Below are 16036 nucleotides of genomic sequence, written 5' to 3' on the forward strand. Positions count from 1 at the left end.
CGCGTCTTTGTGCTGCTTGTGTAAAAACAGGCAGGTGCTGTCCTTACACAAGATGCAGTCATGGCTTCTGGCTTCTGTAAGAACTGCTCCCGATTGCTCAGAGACTTTGCCGCTTACTTGAGGAGAGTCTGCAGAGAGTTTGGGCAGAAATTAAGGGACGTTTTCGGAGAGCTTTGTCAGTGCACCTGCCTGAGGAATACACCTGACAGGAGTTTTCTGCGGAAGATGACCTCAATACACCTCATGTATGGTAGGTACATACAGTACATTTTCTTTGTTGTAGACGGGAAACACCTACAGTATACACACTTTATCTGGCTTTTTTCATTTGTGACACAAAGTTTACCCAATTGTGCAACCTCACGTCAACAGTATGTTGTGATCATAAATGATTCTGTTTCATGATTTTATACAGTTATATGATGAAAATCCTCTTTCTTGACATTTACACAATTCATGTATTTAAAATAAAACAAAAAAAGTCTTCAAACTAACTATTGTCTGTGAATATTCATCAGTTACACATTGTTGATTTGTTTATTCTCTTAGATCATGAAACTCAACTACTCAATCAAGAGAGTCTACAAGCACTGAACAGACTTGCAGCCTCAGAAAACCCTGATCTACAAATGACTGCAGCCGTGTGTTATTTACATCTCAGTCATCATCGTGAGTACAGAAAACAAACAGATTTTTATGTTTCTTTTATAAATCTGCATGATAGTAATGACTTACAGATTAGTGGCACATGAAATGTGACTACTGTTTGCATTGTCTGCAGACAGGCCCTCCAACGGGTATGACCAGTATCATGCAAATATTCAACCGTTTTTTCCATGGTTGGCAGATAACGCTCAACATGTGTCGGCTTCAGTGTCAAGACAAATGAAAAATAAATAGATGTATGTAGGAATCTCTCAATATGTTTTATTATGATAAATTAGTAACTTCAGGAAACTCTTTGGTAACTTACTTGTAGTTCAGTTTTCCCTTTGTCAGATCATTGTAGTGATAAGCTCAGTACAGGGCAAGTTATGTCCTTTTGTATGTAAATATATGACCACGTACTGTATTTTACATAAAGGTGGCAGTTGACAGATTGTTTTGTTTTCTTCGATGAGGTTAATAGATACAGATAGGCTATCACCATCAAGACTGTAATTTAAAACCAGTCAAATATTTAATGTTCTTCTCTAATTTTTTGCTTTAGTCAGTGAAGTCGGACAGCTAATTTAATTTGAGTCCAACTTGTATATCGTTCTTGGCTATGTCACTGACTCATAACATTCTGCTTCTTTACACCATAACACCTTTTTTGTCTTTATTTTGTTGTCTTTTGCTCTCTTTAATTGTATGTTACAGTGACATCCCCCTTACCAGAAGCCTTCATGGAGCCGGTCATGGCTTTACTTTTCTCATCTGACCTGGATGTGCAAAAGACTATCTCTCTCTCCTTGGTCAATCTATTAGTAAAGAATAATGGTAAGAGCTAAGAATCACAAGGTGTTGAAAATATTATGTGTCCATTCATAATTATTAACCCCTCTTCAATTTATTCACAAGTGCCCTTAAAGATTGATGTATTGATGATGTAAAATCAATGCAGTATCACAGCTTCCGTTAGGAATCACCTGGTTTATGTGGCTTTAATGTAAAGATCATTACTGTTCATGAAATATGATTTCAGTGTGTAAAGAGATGGTGATTGAAATGGGGATACTGGTGCCCATATTGGAGTTGTTCCAGTCTGGTGATCCCACCGCTCAGTGTCACTCCTGTGCATGTGTCGCCATGCTGGCCTCCTCAGGTTTGTACAAACACCTGACGCCAGTTTGACATTGAATGGTTTGCATTAGAGTGAAATCTTTACAGAAAAAAAAGAAACAGAAATGAGGATGTATAGAAAACATAGCAATCATTGTATTTGTACAATATAATGTTAATTCTACTAGATACTCATGGTGTTGCTAAGCAGATATGTAATTCTGCACACTACTACATATATACACTTTGAGTTGTTCCATGTATTTTAATAAATGTCTCTCTGCTTTGTCAGCACTCAAGTCCAATTCATGCATTCATCTGATTTAAGTAATTAGATTAAAGTAGATGACTTTAGGTACTTATAGATGAGGCAAAAACCTTGAATACCTCTGCTTACCCAGAATGTTGCCATATGTATCGCTGTGAGATAATATTATAGTATAGATTAGCAGAGCAGATGTGTAGTTTTTCTTTTCTTTCTTTTCACACAGAATCAAACAGAGATGCTATCATGGTGGATGGAATCATTCCACTGTTGGTTTTAGCAAAATCTTACGATCCGCTGGTGCAACAGAACGCAACTTGGGCCCTGTTATATCTCACACAGTCAGGTAGGATCATTTTCTTGCTTTGTTTTCGTTATTCACATATTTTTCATTAAACAAAGAACAGTTTTGTTCATTTTCTTTTCAGTGGTAACTTAAAGGTATTTCAAATTTGTGTGAATATAACATGGAAACATCCTAAATTCATCTTTCTAGATTGGTCAACAAGGATCTTGTGTCAAGCAGGAGCTATTCCTGTCCTGGTTCTTCTGCTGCAGTCCTCAGATTCAGAGGTTCAGTTTTACAGCTGCACCGCTCTGTGCAACATCGCTGCCGTCAGGGAGCATCACCCAAAGTTCCTCAGCATTGGGGGCCATTATTTGTTAAAGTCTCTTTTGACACTCATGTCTTCCTCTGTGCAAAAGGTGATTGCAACTTTAGTGGGTGGTTGGCGGTAAATCAGCACCAATGGATGATATTGTTGATGATTTTTTTTTTTAAATTTAATTTTCAGAATTCAGCCCAAGCATGCAGATGCCTACAAACTCTATCAAAGAATGGTAATTACCATCAAAAACATTGAAACAATAAAGCCACACCATACAGGAAGCAGATACTGTTTTTTTTTTCATTTTTATGTGCAGGTTTGATCCAGGAGCAGCAGATGGAGCTTGACTGTGTGTTGCCTCTGAAGACACTGCTGAAAACTTCCACTCCTGCATGGACAGAGTCAGCTCTAACACTACTGTCCGCACTGTCTGGACACCCACCGAATAATGTACGATTTCCTACACTTTGTAACTATTTGTTGTATGTTTGACTTTTTTCACATTTTGGGACATGTTTTTCCTTTGAAATAGGGGTATGGTAAACAACTATGCTTCTTAAATCCTGATATTGATCATATTTCCATGCTTTGCTTCCAGGAGATCTTAGTGAATGAGGGACTGTTGGATGTGATGGGTCAGCTGCTTCATCATCACAGGTCCAGCTCTGTTGTCATCACACACATCTCCAAGATCATCACTAACCTGAGTAGCTCCTACATGGGTCAGCAGGTAAAAGCTACAGTTCATGATTTTGTGACAGTTCAGTCACATGTCCACTTGTGCATTATGCCTGAGACTGATAAACGCCTGATGAAGTCATGCTGAATCCCATCAATGTTATCTATGTTGTTACTTAGGCTGTGATGGAGAGTCAATGTTTATCAGGACTCCTCCGGGCGCTTGTGTCTCCCGCCCTGTCAGATGAGACTTTGCTGCATGTGACATCATGCTTACATCATCTGATGACCTGGGGTGAATGAACTGCATGTGGATTAGTATTTGTGTCTTCTGTTTTTAATGATTTTTTTCTGTGGATTATGTTTAAAAACATCACCTAACAAATATAGACTTTTACATAATATGATCAACTATATCTTTGACTTTCATCTTAATAACTTCCATTGTTTTTTTTTTTTTTTTTTTTACTATTTTAGATCCACTTAAGTCTAAGTTGTCAGAAACAGTAACATCAGAACAAGTTTCAAGACTGGTGAAGCTTTCTGCACAAACACACAATCTTCAGTTGTCATATAACTGTGCAGCCATCATCAGCAAACTAGAAATGACAGGTTTGTAAAATGTGACGTAATTAAATGTTACATCCAATAATCAGTTTGTTTGCACATTAATGACTAAATATTGTTATATTCTTTGTTTTCATGCTATTAGGGGAAATCACTCAGTTGCTGAGACCTCACTACATTACCATGTCTGAGTACCTGTTGGTATTTCTCAAGAACAAAGATGTTAAATTCCAGCATCTTGGCATAGTTACCATATTCAACCTCAAGAAAGGTTTGTATTTGTTGTGCACCTACTCATTTAGTAACTGAAAGTACTGTAATATAGTCATCCATTGTAATTCAGGAGTTCTTTGCCTGCTCTGTGCTGCTTTTTTTGCTGCAGATGGAGAGTTTTCAGCTCTGTTGGCTAACAGTGAGCTGGAGGTCCAGCTCTGGAAGGTGCATGCGCAGACAGAGGAAACCAGACGGCTGCTGCTAATGATTCAGCCCATTTCTCCATCTTCGCTTAACCCTTGAGTCACTCAGTACTGAGGGTTGCACAGTGTGGACTGTATGAAGTGTTTACATTCATACTGCATGGACAAGCAGCATTTTTATACCATGTTTGAATGTGTTTAGTTTAATTTATTGTTTTTATGTCAATTACAGTCAACAAATTAACTGAAAAACAAGGCAAATACACGGCATAGTATCAACTTTAATCAAATATGGCATATATTTCAACTTTAACATGTTAACAAGTGATAATAAGCAATACTTAAAGATCAAATATCGATGATCGGATACATTTGTTTTTATATTTTTGTATTTTAATAAATCATTTAAGCCCTACACCTCAAAACTTTGCTTTGTAAAGTGTTTGCGCAATATTAAACAAAGCAACTGGCAGTGCAATAAATGCTTTGTGCAAGATATTTTCTAAAATGACACACACAAAAACTGAAGCAAAGTCTTTGGAAATCAAGTTCCTTAGCAGCTTTGAAATATGTGATTGCTATACTTCACAAAATCAAAGGGTAAGATAGGAATGGAGAGAGGAAGTGAACTTTCACCTACAACCTAAACTCTTGTGTTCTTAGCGTAAACAGTCACTTTAACTATTCTAATTCCACAGTGACAAAACTGAGGAAGGAAAAGTGCTTGAATAGCAGGAAATATCAGGAATAAGCGATAAGCATATGGCTGACATACAGTAAGTTGTGAATGTTAGAATGGCTATTCCTAGTACTTTTAACGTTTACAGAGGCAACACTCTTCATAACCAGTAAATTGCATTTGCCAGTGAACTACCATTACCACTGTCTAAATCTACTGTGTTTTGGATAGTCATTATTCATTCAGAAACGTGTTGTACTGAATTAATTATTATTTGTGCCACTGGTTACACACAGAAAAGTGACCAAAAGCTCACATCCTCCTGAGAGGCAAGGCTGTAGTTTTACATGCTCTGTCAAGGTGCCAAAGGGCAGCAAAATAGCTGTGCTGCAGTAATTCCTGTGTTTCAAAGAAATCACAGCTCTCCATCAAAGTCTTTGAAAGTCTTCCCACTCTGCAGGTGCTCAGATGACCTCTAAAGAATACACAAGAGAGAGACAAAAGAAGATATTAAATAGAGATGAATAGAACATTTGTCATCTTTCATTAAGAGCTGTACAGAGGCATCATCAGGGTAGGATTCTCTCTTATCCACCAACTTGAATACTGGATTTCAAAAGTCACAAGCATCTTACTGTTCTTTATCAGCCGTAATATGATTTGACAGGCACCCTGCCTGCACAGCCCACAAGATGAATTGTGTGGTCTATACACGCTGCCGTGCATTTTTACAGCCAATTGCGGACAATCATGCCATAAGGGACCTCACTCTTAAAATACTCACTAGCCAGAGCCAAACGTTGAACAAATCTGGCCGGTGGTTGGTGTTAATTTCCCACCCTGAGGAAAAAGTGTTTTCACATGATCTACCGGTTGCTTCTCACCTGCTCGTTGGTGGGTCTGGATCTCTTCCAGCCCGGTGAGAGTCCTGAGAGACCTGCGTTCTTTGAAGGCCACAACAGGTACCACGTCCTCCTCATTGTTCAGCCCCAACTGTGAGGGCCTAGACCCCACCGGTAGCTTGATGGCATCTCCTATGGTGCCGTTCTGCACAGGCTCTGTGTTTTCTTTTGGTTTGGCTTCATTTGGCAAGATCCGTGCTGGTACAGATTTCTGTGTTGCAAAGGATTAACCAGTTTAGTCAGGGACAGACTGTGGCTTTTAGAAGAGGAGCTGGTTAGTTATTAGTTGATGGTGGATGTGCGTCATAGCACCCTGAGGGCAATGTACTTCAAAAAAACTGAACAGTAAATCTCACCGTATCTGGAGAATCTGTCCTTCTGGTCCTCCGCATGATCTCCTCAAGTCGCTGGAAAAAAATACAGCTTTCATAAAAACACTGTCATAGTTGGCTTTGTAAAAAAAATATTCAGTCTCTTGAATAAGACAGAGCATTTGATATAAATTTTGATGAATATACAGTAGCGAATGTATAGACAGACTTGTCACCTTTTTTCTGACTTGGCGTTCTGCCTCCTCTTTCTGTGCCTGTAATTCTCGCTCTTGCTTCATCTGCTCTGCTTTTGCCCTCTCTTTGGCTTGTTCCTCCTCTCGCTGCATTAGTCGCAGACGGAGTAGATAAACAACATTATGTCAGAATGAGCACAGAAACAGAATATTAATCTTCCAATAAAAATATATACGAGTAAAAGAATCCCCAAAAGCATCCATGAGGAAATCTGCAGGCCCTCAAGTGCAGTTTATTTCATGCACTGCTGATAGAAGAAATGTTTGCTCTGCCCACCTGTTTCTGCAGAAGGGCGGCTTCCCGCATGGCCTGAGCTCGTTCTTCCTCAGCTTTTCTCTGCTCCTCTTCCTCCCTTCTCCTCTTTTCTTCTATCAGCTGTTGAGCCTCGGCCTGCTGTCGCGCTCGCTCCTCTGCCCTCTTGCGCTCCAGTTCTTCACGACTCCGCCTGGACGCATCGGAAAATGTCACAACCGTCTTATACTTTTCTCTTAGTATTCGTCCCGTTGCTGGAGTGTATCTGTCCAGCAAGTACTTACCTTTCCGTCTCCTCTCTCTGCAGCCGCTCCTGCTCCTCTCTCTCCCTTTGGAGACGGGCTTCTCTCCTCTTTTCAGCAAGGAGACGTGAGGCTGCCTCTGGGTCTGTGGTACCGGCTGAAGGCCTGCACGTGACCTCAGGAGGCTGTGGAGCTGGACGAGGAGGCATCTTGGAAGGACCTTAAATAAGATATTATCAACCTCAGTATTTATCTGGAACACATTTGATAACAATTGAAACACTGCGCTTTTTATTTTAGGCATTTCTCTTGTGAAGGCTTACTTCCATCTCCTGCTGTCCTGGTTACAGCCTCTGTCCCTTTGTCGGGCAGGTTTGGATGTGGAGCCTCTGGCGGATTTTCAGTCTCCATTTTCTCTTGCCGACCTTCAGCTGAAGTCCTGACAGGCCTCGAGTTACCAGGGGAGAGGGCAGAACTGCAAACAGCAACATCTTCCTCAGGGACTGACGGGAGCTCGAGCTGCAGTGGAGTTGAATGTCTGCTGATTGATCTTTGGGGAGTCCTTTAAAGCCCGGCGAAAAAGAGAAGATGTCCCACTTTGTTCATGTTGCTGTTACCATGTCATGTCAGTGGATATTTTTGGTCACACACACACATTTGACCTACCGATCTGGTGAGGGCGATGCTGTTCTGCTCTGTTTAACCGCAGATGGTTTAACGCTATTTTTGACAGTAGTCGATCGAATACTTGAGCTACTGTTTGATTTCTTCTTATTGGCATCTTGCTGTCTTGCTGATTTGATCTAAACCAAAAAGAAGACAAAAAAATCTGACTGAAATAGTAAAGATTGAAAAAAGCAACCATTGTTTAGAATTGTAGCTTGTATCAACAGTCATTACAGAAAAGTAGAATTACTAGAATTACCTGTGCCAGATTGATACTTCTGTGCTGGCTTTTGTTGGGACTGGGGGAGGAAGATGGCCTGGAGTGCACTGAACCAGAGTGGTGCTGGGGTTTGTGAGGGGTGGTGGTGGTGGTGGTGGTGGTGGTTGTGGTATTCATGGAGTGAAATGAAACTGCACGGCGACAAACATGGACAACTGAGCCAGTGTTTAGTGCCATAATCATGAGATATTGAAGAAATATGCAAAGGGTGGAAGTGTGAAAACAGTGTGTAAACAGAGAGGAAAATGAGCAGCATTATTTGGAGCCTGGAAAAGTTAGTTGTTGTACTGTTGTGTCTCTTCAAAAGCCATTAGCATTGCCTTGATGTTAAAGCAAATAAGTACATTTTGTTATTATGGAGGAGAGTACCTTCTTCTCCTGACTGACAACCAGCACTCTTGCTCCTGGCCAGATAAGAGCATGTGGGGGTAAGGAGGCGACTGACCAAGTTCTTCTCCCATGTTGTCAATGGTAAGCGACGTGGAACTAGCGTATTGATCGGTATAAAGTTTTTAAGTGCAGCAAAAAACCAAAGATAAGGCACGGCAAGAACTGTTGTGTTAACATTTGTTACACAGAGAACAGATATCGGTGTTATGGGATAGATTATTGGACAGACAAAAAAGAAAGCACGTTCACTCCTGCTTACCGTTCTTGTTGAGCTTCCTTCCTCTTGAGTTTTGACTCAGATTCTGCTGAGCTCTTATGCTCTTCTCCAAGGTCCTGCGCACTGCAGATTCATATCGTTCCTTAATTCAGAGAAACAAACTTCAATGTTGATGTTACTCAGTCCGATCGCAGGGGCTGAGCTGTGAAATCATCTGCCTCATTTAAAATAAAAGGTTTTGGATTTGGAACCATCAAAAAACTCACTTTCTCCTCTTTCAGTCTCTGCTTGCGCTTCTCCTCAACAGCAGCACGCCTCCTCTCCTCTTTGTGCCTCTGCTCCAAGAGTTTATTCTTGCGCTCCTGCAGTTGTTGTTCATAGTAACGCTTGGCACGCTGCTCCCGCTCCAACCTGCTCAGTTCCCGAGAGGCTGAGGAAAATAAGTGAACCGGTATAAATAGATGAATCAGTTATGTATGTTAATCTTATTAGAAATTGAGGACAATGCATTAACAGTGCCACTTGAATTGTGCCACCTTTGGAGCTCACGTACCAAGTAACTTCTTTTGCTCCTCTCTTCTTTCCCGAGCAGCTTTCAGTCGCTCATCAACATTTTGTCCATTAACCACTAGAATGCCAGAACAATACTTAATAGTCACTGGTTAGATGCCATGAATGATAATGGACTAATTAATACTATTAGTTGTGTTAGTCAGTAAAACCAAAATGTAGGAAGACAGGCTTTGGGACATTATCTGATATCCTAATAATATGATATGATAGCTGCCTGATTAAAAAGGTGAGTGTGACTGTGTCAAACCTGCAGTGGCCCGTGGAGTCACTGTGTTGCTGATTAGGGCAGACTTGTTGACAGAACAGGCTGTTTTCTTTGCCTGTGAATTTGGTTTGCTATTAGCCAAATTCTCTGGAAGTGAAGAACAAAAATCAACATACATTAAAAGATAATAACAATATTTTTTCTTTTCATGATTTGAAAATATCACTTAGTATCCCCTCTATTTGGATTTTCTTCTATTTGTAATCATGTAGACTCTACTTCTAAATGTGTCTTTTAGCACAACAGATGATGTGAAGCTGCTGATACATATCTACCAAAAACAAACCAACCAGAAAATCTCTCCCAAATAGTGACTATTATAACCGGAGATGGCCTTAGGGTCAGCTGCAAATGAAAGAGCCATTATAATCTGCCTGCATATAAAAGTCGAAGAGAACATGCTAGCACCTGACCAGTCCTCATGGAAATGACTGAAATAAGCAATGAAAAAGGTCAAGACACAGAGGCACCGCACAAGACGAGATGTACACAGGATAAAAAAACCACATGAATGTATTCCTTTAGGGTTAAACAATATCAGGATGCTGAATTTTTTATATGTATATTATGTAATCTGTGTCCACAGATCCCACCCCATTTACTCATGTTTATGGTAGGCGTGCTCAGTTACAAAATGATTATTTCTTAACGGGAATGTACAATCTATATATTGTATTCATGCGTCATCGATATGATCAGATGATCCTGTATTTGTGATCCACAGTGGTTCTGGCTCGGCTTCAAGTAATGGCTTGTTTTGAACAGATACTAAACAAAACATTTACAACAAAAGCATATAAAAGCTACTAACCTGTTCTTTCAAATCCATTCCCCTTCCTTTGGCTCTCGATGGCGTGTTTAGAAAGTGGTCCCTGCGATGGAGGGATAACACTCTGTTTCTTCTGCACAGCCATGCTAGGTATTGAACCTGGCATACCAATGCTCTGGCTCAAAACCCCTCCACCCCTCCTCCTTTTTCTTTTCCTCCTCCTCCTTTGAATTTCTATTTCAAGATGCCTTCGGGTCCTCGCTTTCAGAGTGCGCTGAGCAGGGAACTGCCTTCTGCATCAGCTGCTTGTCCATCTGTGCCTCTGAAACCAATAAAGGGAAAAACAGGAAAACAAAGCATCCAGTTATACCCCTGTCCAGTGGATTGGAAACCAATTAAGACAAGGTTATCCACAGTGGGAATCTGCTCCTTTAAGGTTATGAAGGGCTGGGCAGAGTCTCATCCTCCATGAGTCTTGTCTATAAAAAGGCTCTGACCCTTGTGAGCTGCTCTACTTTACTTTCATATAATATAGCTGTGTCACTTTAATTCCCCCACCATTCTGCAAGCTAGATGGAAGCGGCCAAAGGGATGCAGTGTTTCCTGGAGACAGAAAAAAAAAATGGAAGCAAAGCTGAAAGCCTGTCTTCATGAATAATTACCATGACAACAGTGGTATAACACTCAGTGACATGCATTGCTCGGACATTAACTCGCTCTGATGCAGTCAGTGGCCTCAATGGATGTGGCAAAAATGGGATTTTTTTTTTTTTTTTAACCCTTGATTCTCCCTTGTTGAATGAAATGATATGACCACTAGATGGAGGCCTTTCTTTCAAGCTGAAGCTAAAAAGGTCAGCCTTGCCCATTATGTACTTGATCCACATTTACTTTAAGAGTTAGTTTTTGAGATCAAACTGTGCAAAAGGCCGCATCAAATTAAGGCAATTCAAAAATCCAATCCTCTTTTCTTGTTGCTTCATGTAGTGATTAATTAAAAATTGTCTGATCTGATGTCAAACACAGTGCACTCATTGCTCTATTTTAACTAAAATAGCCAAAATAGTTGATATGATACAATTACCTTTTTAACATAAAGTGTTCAGTCATAAGAATACATTTTTAGTTTATGTATACCTCACTCTTTTCTAAAGTAAAAATCAATTACGTTTGGAAACATAATAGCATCAAAACTGACAACTTTCAAATACGTATTCATATACTTTTTTGAACACTTTTCTTGTCACTGGAAGTTCACTTATGTAGAACTGAAACAATCAGTTGATTAATTGATTAGACAATTGACAGAAAATAAATCAACTCCGATTTGATAATCAATTAATTGTTTTTGTCAGTTTCAAGCACAAGTGCTCATCATTCACAGGATCCAACTTCTCATTTGTGTTGATGTGCTGCTTTTCTTTGTCTTGTATGATTGCAAATGCAATATCTTTGGTTATAAGATTTGATGGGCATTTTTTTTTTGCCATTTTCTGACTTTTTTGAGAAAATAAAAATAATCATTAGGTGCTGCCCTACATTCATGCTCATTAAATTCTTTTACCTGTAAAGTGCATCATTGAAGTAATGGTTATGTTCAAAAGAACCCTACATTGTAATATTCAACCTGTTGTGGGCACAGCGTGAGTCTGCAGTCCTGTTGAGTTTGTGCCTGTTGAACAGTGTGTGAGGGAGGTCTCCAGTCGACCGTCTCATATGCTTCACGGCCTGACTAAGCTGGTTGAAACCCTCAGAGTGATTAGAGTTTGAGAGTTTTCTTTCTGCGCCAACAGAGGACGGCACATAATGTTCGTCTGTGTCGCAGCTTACAATCTTCCCCAGAGGGGCCTGTTGCTTTCCTATGAATAGATCTTGTGTTGCCTGGCCGATTCGTCACCCCCCCTTTTCCTAAAACCCTGTGTTGTGTGCAGGTTCTGTGTGGCCCAGGGTTGCAGAGACGGCTTCAGAGCAACGTGCCAGCTGCCGACGAGCCTCCCTAAGCTGCTGCTGGAGAACCAGGATGGTGCTCTGCAGGCTCCTCACCTCCTTACTCAGCTCTGCAGAAAGTCAAAAAACCACAAGAAGGTCATTAGACATATAAGGTGGGACAAAGTCAACATGTGAAAGCAAATGCCCTAAACCAGAAGCAGGAGCTTCAAAAAGTAATGTAGTAAGACTAGGAGGAAAAAGAAAATCTGACACACACAAAAAACAACAAGTAAACTTAAAGTAAACTTATCTGGAGCATCCTGGCCGCTCTTGAGTTCACTACATGACTAAACTGCTTCTGCAGGACCAGTTCAGCCTCCAGTAGGGTGATGTGCCCCTGTGATAGCTGGCACCCCAGTTACTGGTCCTCCTGCATCAGCATGTGGCATTTTACCATCAGCTTGTTCCCTGTTTGGCTGCAATGAAAATTTAAATATTTCACCACCTGACAACATCTTTAACAGCTAAGATACCTATTTCTATTATGACACAATCAATAAATTGTGATTTGGATTCTATTGTATATATATTTAACATTAGACCTAGTTGATCATATTTTACATCTATGCTGATCAGTTTCCTGGTGTTTAAACACGATTATAATCTACAATCAAGAATATAGAGACTTGCAAATTTACTTTTAGTAATTCAGCTCAAGTAGGTAGATGCTTTTATTTTCCAAAAGTACTGAACTGTTGTTAAAGTGACTTAATGTACTGATGAAAACATCTAAAAAAAATTTCTGCCAGGCAAAAAAAATCCATTATTTGTGGCTGAAGTACTGGCAACCTTCCAATATTATCAAAAAGCATAAGCCACATGGACAGAGTGTGACATTTTATTAAACCACATTTTAGACATGGATATTGTGCTCTCACATGCTGACTTTATTATTTCCAATCAAATTTAAAAAAATAGAGAGAAAATCCAAACGCCTGCCTTGTCTTTTCTTAAGTCACTGTTAAAAAAAAAAAGATCACTCTCCCTCCACTGTTCTCTGTCTTACTTTCAGACAGGTTTACATTTGGAAAAGGATGCCACTATAGGACCGGGTTCACAATTTTTCAAGTCCGTCTTAAAACAACAGTCACGTGTCCAATTGAACATTGAAATAGGTTTTTCTTGCTGTAATCATTCTCCTGTTCATACTGACCATTAGAAGATCCCTCATAATGCACTTATAATGTAAGTGATGAGGGCCAAAATCCACAGTCCTCCTACCGTGCAAAATGTATTTAAAAGTTTATATGAAGCTAATGTGAAGCTTCAGCTGTCCAAATTAGTCAAATCAAGGAGATATCTTTCAATGTCACAGTCTTTTTAGTGCCAAAGTTCCTCTTTTTGTTGCTTTACTTTCACTGCAGCTAAACAAGGAAACACTGTCAGAGGAAACACAAAGAGGGAATTTGATGCTTAAAAGACTGTAAATGTGGCAGATATCCACTTGACATGACTAACTCAGACTGCTGAAGCCTCATATAAGCTTCAGATAAACTTTTAAATGTATTTTTTTTACACAAAATCCACTGTGTGGACACACAGTGGATTTTGGCCCCCCATCACTTACACTGAAAGCACATTTAAAGAGGATCTTTTACTAGCCAGTTTGAACAGGAGGAATGATAACAGTGAGGAAAACCTCTTTCAGTGTTCATATGGACACCTGACTGTTGTTTTATGACAGACTTGAAAAATTGTGAACCTGTCCTTTAACCCTTGACTCACCTTTTTGGGCAAACGTTTGTCGTCTGTCATACTGAAATCAGTGTGATGCCTAAACAGAAAATATCAGCAAAGTGGGCATCATTTTAACCAGGTAATAAACTTAAAACAGGACAACTCGTATAAGAGATAAGTTTTCTATTAATGACATAACCTACCTTGCAAAGTTTGAGGCAAATTTATGCCATTATAAATATATAACTAGAGGCAACGGCTAGCTAGTGCCACCTTTAGCATACTGGCTGTCTTACCATTTTAGCTGGCTGTAGAACTAGCTGGGCTTGGATTTTATTCGGTATCTACCCGCACATAGTGTGCATTACTTTGCTAAAACCAACCTCCTACCACCATTGTTCCCACTCCTACAGCCCCAGAAGGCGATACCACCAATTGGCCACCAGGTGGTGCTTCCAATCCCAGTCAGTGCTGTGTGGTCACAATGCAATCAGTGGTGGAAGAAGTATTCACATTATTTACTGTTCAGGGTCAAATTTGACCCATTTATACATTTGAGAGCTGTAAAAACACCCTGAACACTTTTCTTTTAACTCCCAGATTTTATGACTTCTTCTAATGTAACCCAGAATATACAAAAATTTCAACTTTTTAAAAACATTTTTGTGCAGCTGATATCCATTTCTGTAGAGTGTTTGATCCATATTTAAAATTGCTGCATTCTTCACATTTAATATAATTAATTGAAATCATTTTGTTCTCATGTTTTATGAAACGTAGGACCATTATATAGTGTGATTGTAAATGTTTTTTTCTCCTTAAACAAAAAGCGTAAAAACTACAGAATAAACTCTCTCTGAAAGCTTCATTAAGGATTAATCACTCATTAATCTGTGACTGATGAGGTATGTATGAATGATTAATGGTTCAGTAATTTAGTACAGAGACTAATTATAAGGCGATACTGTGGCAGGTCACAACCTAGGGTAACCTAGGGGTCAGGCCTCTCCAAAGGGTCACCAGATAAATCTGAGGGGTTGTGAGATGATTAACGGGAGAGGAAAGAAGAAAAAACAAAGTTCTGATACACAAATCTGTTTTCAGTTTTTGGACTGTTTCTCTGATCTTTTGATTTTTGGTGAAATATTGGATCATTTGAACATTTATTGAAATGAAACCATGCGAGAAGTTTAGAGGGAAAAATCATTATTTCTTTACTCACTATTACTTCAATACTTTAAGTACATTTTGCTGCTTATACTTATGTACTTTTGATTTTTCATGCAGGACTTTTACTTGTAATAGAGTATTTTTACATTGCTGTATTGGTACTTTTACTCAAGTAAAGGATCTGAAAACTTCTTTCACCACTGCTTTTAATGGTGTCAATTTGCCAAAATACAAATAAAGGTAAAACAAAAACAAAAACCAGAAACAGGCAGTAGTTGTCTCAATTTTGTCTACACGGGTGCCCACAATGTCAGACTTTGAAAACCTCTAATCTAGACAGACTGTGTTTTGGCTATGATTGCTGGAATCTGGCCTAACCATGTTCATCATGGTGGTAGTGGGTCAAGGAGTAGATCTAGCTCAATGAAAAAGTAGCCACAAATTGGCTGGACCTTTTGTCTGTCCGTATAGGATGCACAGGTGTGTTAACATAGCTGACTTTTCAAACCATAGAACAAATAAACCAATTATCCAGATTCTGAGTTGTTAATTAAGTTCCTTGGAGTCACCTGAGGTCAGATCTACCTGGGCCCTACGTGCTGGCTGGCTAGTACAATGCCCCCCCTCCCTTGACACCAACAATAACAATGCCATCTGGCTGTGTTTCAGTGATGAAGCTTGCCAAACTCCCTGAGTCTGAAATGTGTCATAAGGATACACTACACCATGGTCAGGTGGTGTGCCCACAAAGTCACTGAAGCACAAACAAGATGGCGATAGCCAGTCTACAACCAGCAGCCAAAAAAGGGCTGTGGACACAAGACCTACATGGGATAAGATTGCACGGTTGGTATCAAGTCATTCTGTGGTTCACCCTAGACGACATTGTCAAAGGTGTCAGTTTAAGGTCTTGGTTGCTTGCTCATGCATATTCATTAGTGTTACCTAAATATTCATCCAAAATACATACAATACAACTTTTTTATTGTACAGATATTAAATTTTCTTGCACCAGAGACTGTTCCCTTCCATTAAGAGTCAGCCTATCTGATGCAAACAAGAATAGTCCATAATTACTTTTTAATCAAGTTAAACACTTTT

General features: G+C 39.6%; 3 protein-coding genes across 22 annotated transcripts in view; 2 read left to right on the forward strand and 1 right to left on the reverse strand.

Moving 5' to 3' along the window:
- Window positions 1-4713, forward strand: LOC121914101 (vacuolar protein 8-like). Its single transcript, XM_042437160.1, has 13 exons — window positions 1-250; window positions 550-669; window positions 1363-1482; window positions 1688-1807; window positions 2256-2375; window positions 2526-2734; window positions 2824-2869; window positions 2954-3087; window positions 3236-3367; window positions 3496-3610; window positions 3793-3927; window positions 4028-4153; window positions 4265-4713. The coding sequence occupies exons 1-13, from the start codon at window positions 61-63 to the stop codon at window positions 4396-4398; spliced, it is 1701 nt and encodes a 566-aa protein (XP_042293094.1). The 5' UTR covers window positions 1-60; the 3' UTR covers window positions 4399-4713.
- LOC121914093 (ensconsin-like) lies at window positions 4562-14240 on the reverse strand. Of its 16 annotated transcripts, none has more exons than XM_042437139.1 (19): window positions 13969-14237; window positions 13814-13862; window positions 11727-12504; window positions 10658-10702; window positions 10142-10421; window positions 9313-9417; window positions 9046-9120; window positions 8759-8922; window positions 8535-8634; window positions 8255-8371; window positions 7865-8040; window positions 7606-7742; window positions 7263-7501; window positions 6982-7159; window positions 6722-6890; window positions 6427-6531; window positions 6236-6286; window positions 5862-6090; window positions 4562-5452 (listed from the first exon to the last, which is right to left on the reverse strand). In XM_042437139.1, the coding sequence occupies exons 5-19, from the start codon at window positions 10263-10265 to the stop codon at window positions 5442-5444; spliced, it is 1980 nt and encodes a 659-aa protein (XP_042293073.1). In that variant the 5' UTR covers window positions 10266-10421; window positions 10658-10702; window positions 11727-12504; window positions 13814-13862; window positions 13969-14237; the 3' UTR covers window positions 4562-5441. The 16 variants fall into 16 exon arrangements, with proteins under 16 accessions (XP_042293073.1, XP_042293072.1, XP_042293068.1 ...); XM_042437138.1 differs by having other exon boundaries at window positions 11712-12504; XM_042437134.1 differs by having other exon boundaries at window positions 11664-12504.
- LOC121914073 (otoferlin-like) overlaps window positions 13817-16036 on the forward strand; it is a 25554-nt gene continuing 23334 nt past the window's right edge. For 4 of the 5 annotated variants that reach the window (XM_042437076.1, XM_042437072.1, XM_042437074.1 and 1 more), the window contains exons 1-2: window positions 13817-13904; window positions 15605-15781. The gene's annotated coding sequence lies outside the window, so the exon portion shown is untranslated. The remainder of the gene's footprint in view (window positions 13905-15604; window positions 15782-16036) is intronic. The other variant, XM_042437075.1, reaches the window with a different exon arrangement.

Source organism: Thunnus maccoyii, chromosome 16, assembly GCF_910596095.1.
Source record: "Thunnus maccoyii chromosome 16, fThuMac1.1, whole genome shotgun sequence".
Lineage (NCBI taxonomy): Eukaryota > Metazoa > Chordata > Actinopteri > Scombriformes > Scombridae > Thunnus > Thunnus maccoyii.